At 46.8% G+C, this 5,000-nt stretch overlaps 1 protein-coding gene across 1 annotated transcript in view; it reads right to left on the bottom strand.

The window, feature by feature from the left end:
* LOC123489630 (phosphatidylinositol 4-kinase type 2-beta-like) overlaps positions 1 to 5,000 on the bottom strand; it is a gene marked incomplete at its 3' end in the record, with an annotated part of 13,648 nt that overhangs the window by 3,881 nt on the left and 4,767 nt on the right. Inside the window, 4 exon segments of the mRNA XM_045220060.1 lie at positions 762 to 915; positions 1,989 to 2,120; positions 3,575 to 3,694; positions 3,953 to 4,033. Coding sequence (XP_045075995.1) covers positions 762 to 915; positions 1,989 to 2,120; positions 3,575 to 3,694; positions 3,953 to 4,033 — 487 coding nt within the window.

The following is a 5,000-nucleotide window of genomic DNA, read 5'->3' as shown; positions in this document are numbered from 1 at the left end:
CCTGGAAAATACTAACCACTGATGCATTCTGTTCATGTCTTATGATCATCTTGGGCCATATCAATTCATCTTCAATAAGTTCAATACATTTAGTTGATTTCCTACTAAGTTCAATACATTTACACTGAACAAAAATATTTAAAAAAACGCAACATGCTTAAATGTTTCATTAAAAGGCTCGACAATGGGCCTCAGGATCTCGTCACGGTAGCGCTGTGCATTCAAAACGGCCATCTATAAAAAGCCATTGTGTTGGTTGTCTGTAGTTTATCCCTTCATAACATACCCCCCTCCACCAGGGGGCACTCTGTTCACAATGTTGACATTAGAAAAAAGCTCGCCCACACGACACCACACACGCTGTCTGCCCTCTGCCCGGGTACAGTTTTTATTCAGTGTAGTTGATTTTCTACTAAGTTCAATACATTATTGAATATTGTTGAATTCCATTCTCCGTATCGCAGATTTTATAGGCCCCTGTGTGTGCGCTGTGGGCAAGCTGTGTGTGTGTGTGCCGTGCACTGTGTGTGTGTGTGTGTGGTGTGTGTGTGTGTGTGTGTGTGTGTGTGTGTGTGTGTGAGTGTGTGTGTGTGTGTGTGTGCCGTGCACTGTGTGTGTGTGGTGTGTGTGTGTGTGGTGTGGTGTGTGTGTGTGTGTGGTGTGTGTGTGTGTGTGTGTGTGTGTGTGTACTGTGAAAGGAAGTCACCAGGAAATGTCTAAACACTACAGATCCTCCTTCCTGTGAGCGAACACACACCTACCGGTGTTTCTGATGACGTAGTCCAGAATGACCAGCCTCTCGAACTGACACTGGAACTGTTTCCTGATGTTCTCTGGGAGAGGCTCCGCCTCAAAACGTCTCAACCAATAGTCAGCCTCATGGTAACCTTCCACGAACAGCTGGAACGAACCAAGCTGACGCACGCACACACACGCACGCACACACACACACACACACACATAGACAGAAAGACACACACACACAAAAGACAGAGAAACAGACAGATGCAGGACACACACAGGTTAGGGTACCTTGGAGGACAGGGTTAAGACATAGTTTACATTTTAGTCATTTTAGTCATTTAGCAGACGCTCTTATCCAGAGCGACTTACAGTTAGTGAGTGCATACATTTTTTAAACATGTGGTAATAACACGTAGGGTCAGGGTTAAGACGTAGGGTCAGGGTTAAGACGTAGGGTCAGGGTTAAGACGTAGGGTCAGGGGTCAGGGTTAAGACGTAGTGTCAGGGTTAAGACGTGGGGTCAGGGTTAAGACGTGGGGTCAGGGTTAAGACGTGGGGTCAGGGTTAAGACGTGGGGTCAGGGTTAAGATGTGGGGTCAGGGGTCAGGGTTAAGACGTAGGGTCAGGGTTAAGACGTAGTGTCAGGGTTAAGACGTGGGGTCAGGGGTCAGGGTTAAGACGTAGTGTCAGGGTTAAGATGTAGGGTCAGGGTTAAGACGTGGGGTCAGGGTTAAGACGTAGTGTCAGGGGTCAGGGTTAAGACGTAGTGTCACGGTTAAGACGTAGTGTCAGGGTTCAGACGTAGGGTCAGGGTTAAGACGTGGGGTCAGGGTTAAGACGTAGGGTCAGGGTTAAGACGTAGGGTCAGGGTTAAGACGTAGGGTCAGGGTTAAGACGTAGGGTCAGGGTTAAGACGTAGGGTCAGGGTTAAGACGTAGGGTCAGGGTTAAGACGTAGGGTCAGGGTTAAGACGTGGGGTCAGGGTTCAGACGTAGGGTCAGGGTACCTTGGGGGGCAGGGTTCAGACGTAGGGTCAGGGTACCTTGGGGGGCAGGGTTAAGACGTAGGGTCAGGGTACCTTGGGGGGCAGGGTTAAGACGTAGGGGTCAGGGTACCTTGGGGGTCAGGGTTCAGACGTAGGGTCAGGGTTAAGACCTAGGGTCAGGGTACCTTGGGGGTCAGGGTTAAGACGTGGGGTCAGGGTTAAGACGTGGGGTCAGGGTTCAGACGTAGGGTCAGGGTACCTTGGGGGGCAGGCCCACTCTGTGGAAGCGTCGTCCTACTTTGGGAACCTTCTCTAGGGCGTATTTCTTTCCTCTGGACTTGGCCCTGTCGATAGTGTTGTAGTGGAAGGTCTCACTGACCAGATACACAGCCTGAGAAACACACTGTTATTATCACTGACCAGATACACAGCCTGAGAAACACACTGTTATTATCACTGACCAGATACACAGCCTGAGAAACACACTGTTATTATCACTGACCAGACACACAGCCTGAGAAACACACTGTTATTATCACTGACCAGACACACAGCCTGAGAGACAGAAACACTGTTATTATCACTGACCAGACACACAACCTGAGAAACACAATGTTATTATCACTGACCAGATACACAGCCTGAGAAACACACTGTTAATATCACTGACCAGACACACAGCCTGAGAGACAGACGCACTGTTATTATCACTGACCAGATACACAGCCTGGGAAACACACTGTTATTATCACTGACCAGACACACAGCCTGAGAAACACACTGTTATTATCACTGACCAGATACACAGCCTGAGAAACACACTGTTATTATCACTGACCAGATACACAGCCTGAGAGAAACACACTTATTATCACTGACCAGACACACAGCCTGAGAAACACACTGTTATTATCACTGACCAGATACACAGCCTGAGAAACACACTGTTATTATCACTGACCAGATACACAGCCTGAGAAACACACTGTTATTATCACTGACCAGATACACAGCCTGAGAAACACACTGTTATTATCACTGACCAGATACACAGCCTGAGAAACACACTGTTATTATCACTGACCAGATACACAGCCTGAGAAACACACTGTTATTATCACTGACCAGATACACAGCCTGAGAAACACACTGTTATTATCACTGACCAGATACACAGCCTGAGAAACACACTGTTATTATCACTGACCAGATACACAGCCTGAGAAACACACTGTTATTATCACTGACCAGATACACAGCCTGAGAAACACACTGTTATTATCACTGACCAGATACACAGCCTGAGAAACACACTGTTATTATCACTGACCAGACACACAGCCTGAGAGAAACACACTGTTATTATCACTGACCAGATACACAGCCTGAGAAACACACTGTTATTATCACTGACCAGACACACAGCCTGAGAAACACTTATTATCACTGACCAGACACACAGCCTGAGAGAAACACTGTTATTATCACTGACCAGACACACAGCCTGAGAAACACACTGTTATTATCACTGACCAGACACACAGCCTGAGAAACACACTGTTATTATCACTGACCAGATACACAGCCTGAGAAACACACTGTTATTATCACTGACCAGACACACAGCCTGAGAAACACACTGTTATTATCACTGACCAGACACACAGCCTGAGAAAAACACTGTTATTATCACTGACCAGACACACAGCCTGAGAAACACACTGTTATTATCACTGACCAGACAAACAGCCTGAGAAACACTTATTATCACTGACCAGACACACAGCCTGAGAGAAACACTGTTATTATCACTGACCAGACACACAGCCTGAGACCCCCCCTCACCTTGGTTTTGGGGACCACCCCCAGTCCTAGCCTCGTATCGACGAGGGAGGCAGCAACCTCAGAGAGATAGCCCTGGTTGGGGATCAGGCAGCCACGGCCAAAACAACACGGACAGCACAGCTACAGACATAGGAGAGAGGGAGGGAGAGGAGGAGAGGGGAGGAGGGGTGGGGAGAGAGTTAAATTAATACTGTTATAATGAATGGAGAGAGAAAGGGAGGAGAGAGAGAAAGGGAGGAGAGAGAGGAGAGGAGAGGAGAAGAGGAGAGGAGAGGAGAGGAGAGGAGAGGAGAGGAGAGGAGAGGAGAGGAGAGGAGAGGAGAGGAGAGAGAACAGTAAAAGCCAGTGATAGAAACAAACCAGAGCATAGTGTTTCACCTTGTGAAAGTATTTGGTCCATTTAGGGTTGAGGTGACCGTAAGGCTCCTCAGACTTTGGTTTGAAAACACCAAGGATTTTCTGGATGGAAACAAACAAAAGGGAATCAAATGTATTTAATAAGCCCGTGCTACATCAGCAGTTATCACAAGATAAGAGCTGTACAGTAACGCAGCCTAGACCCTAATGAAAGAGCTTTACAGTAACCCAGCCTAGACCCTAATGAAAGAGCTTTACAGTAACCCGGCCTAGACTCTAATGAAAGAGCTTTACAGTAACCCAGCCTAGACCCTAATGAAAGAGCTTTACAGTAACCCGGCCTAGACTCTAATGAAAGAGCTTTACAGTAACCCAGCCTAGACCCTAATGAAAGAGCTTTACAGTAACCCGGCCTAGACCCTAATGAAAGAGCTTTACAGTAACCCAGCCTAGACCCTAATGAAAGAGCTTTACAGTAACCCGGCCTAGACCCTAATGAAAGAGCTTTACAGTAACAAGGCCTAGACCCCAAATACCAAACAATGTTTTGTACATCATAAAGAAAGGAGGACCAAGGCTCTCTTCATATAATTAATTGAAATGCCTTTATTTGTATCCGGGATGCTGACCTTTTAGGCAGAGTTGCAAAGAAAAAGCCATATCTCAGACTGCCCATCTTTAATCTTTTATTTTCATTGGCCAGTCTGAGATATGGCTTTTTCTTTGCTACTCTGCCTAGAAGGTCAGCATCCCGGAGTCGCCTCTTCACTGTTGACGTTGAGACTGGTGTTTTGCGGGTACTATTTAATGAAGCTGCCAGTTGAGGACCGGTGAGGCGTCTATTTCTCAAACTAGACACACTAATGTATTTGTCCTCTTGCTCAGTTGTGCACCGGGGCCTCCCACTCCTCTTTCTATTCTGGTTAGAGCCAGTTTGCGCTGTTCTGTGAAGGGAGTAGTACACAGCGTTGTACGAGATCTTCAGTTTCTTGGCAATTTCTCGCATGGAATAGCCTTCATTTCTCAGAACAAGAATAGACTGACGAGTTTCAGAAGAAAGTTATTTGTT

The sequence above is a fragment of the Coregonus clupeaformis genome, unplaced genomic scaffold (genome assembly GCF_020615455.1).
Source record: "Coregonus clupeaformis isolate EN_2021a unplaced genomic scaffold, ASM2061545v1 scaf3089, whole genome shotgun sequence".
Classification (NCBI taxonomy): Eukaryota; Metazoa; Chordata; class Actinopteri; order Salmoniformes; family Salmonidae; genus Coregonus; species Coregonus clupeaformis.
The sequence above is the reverse complement of the archived record's forward strand: the minus strand, read 5'-3'. Positions and strand labels throughout refer to the sequence as shown.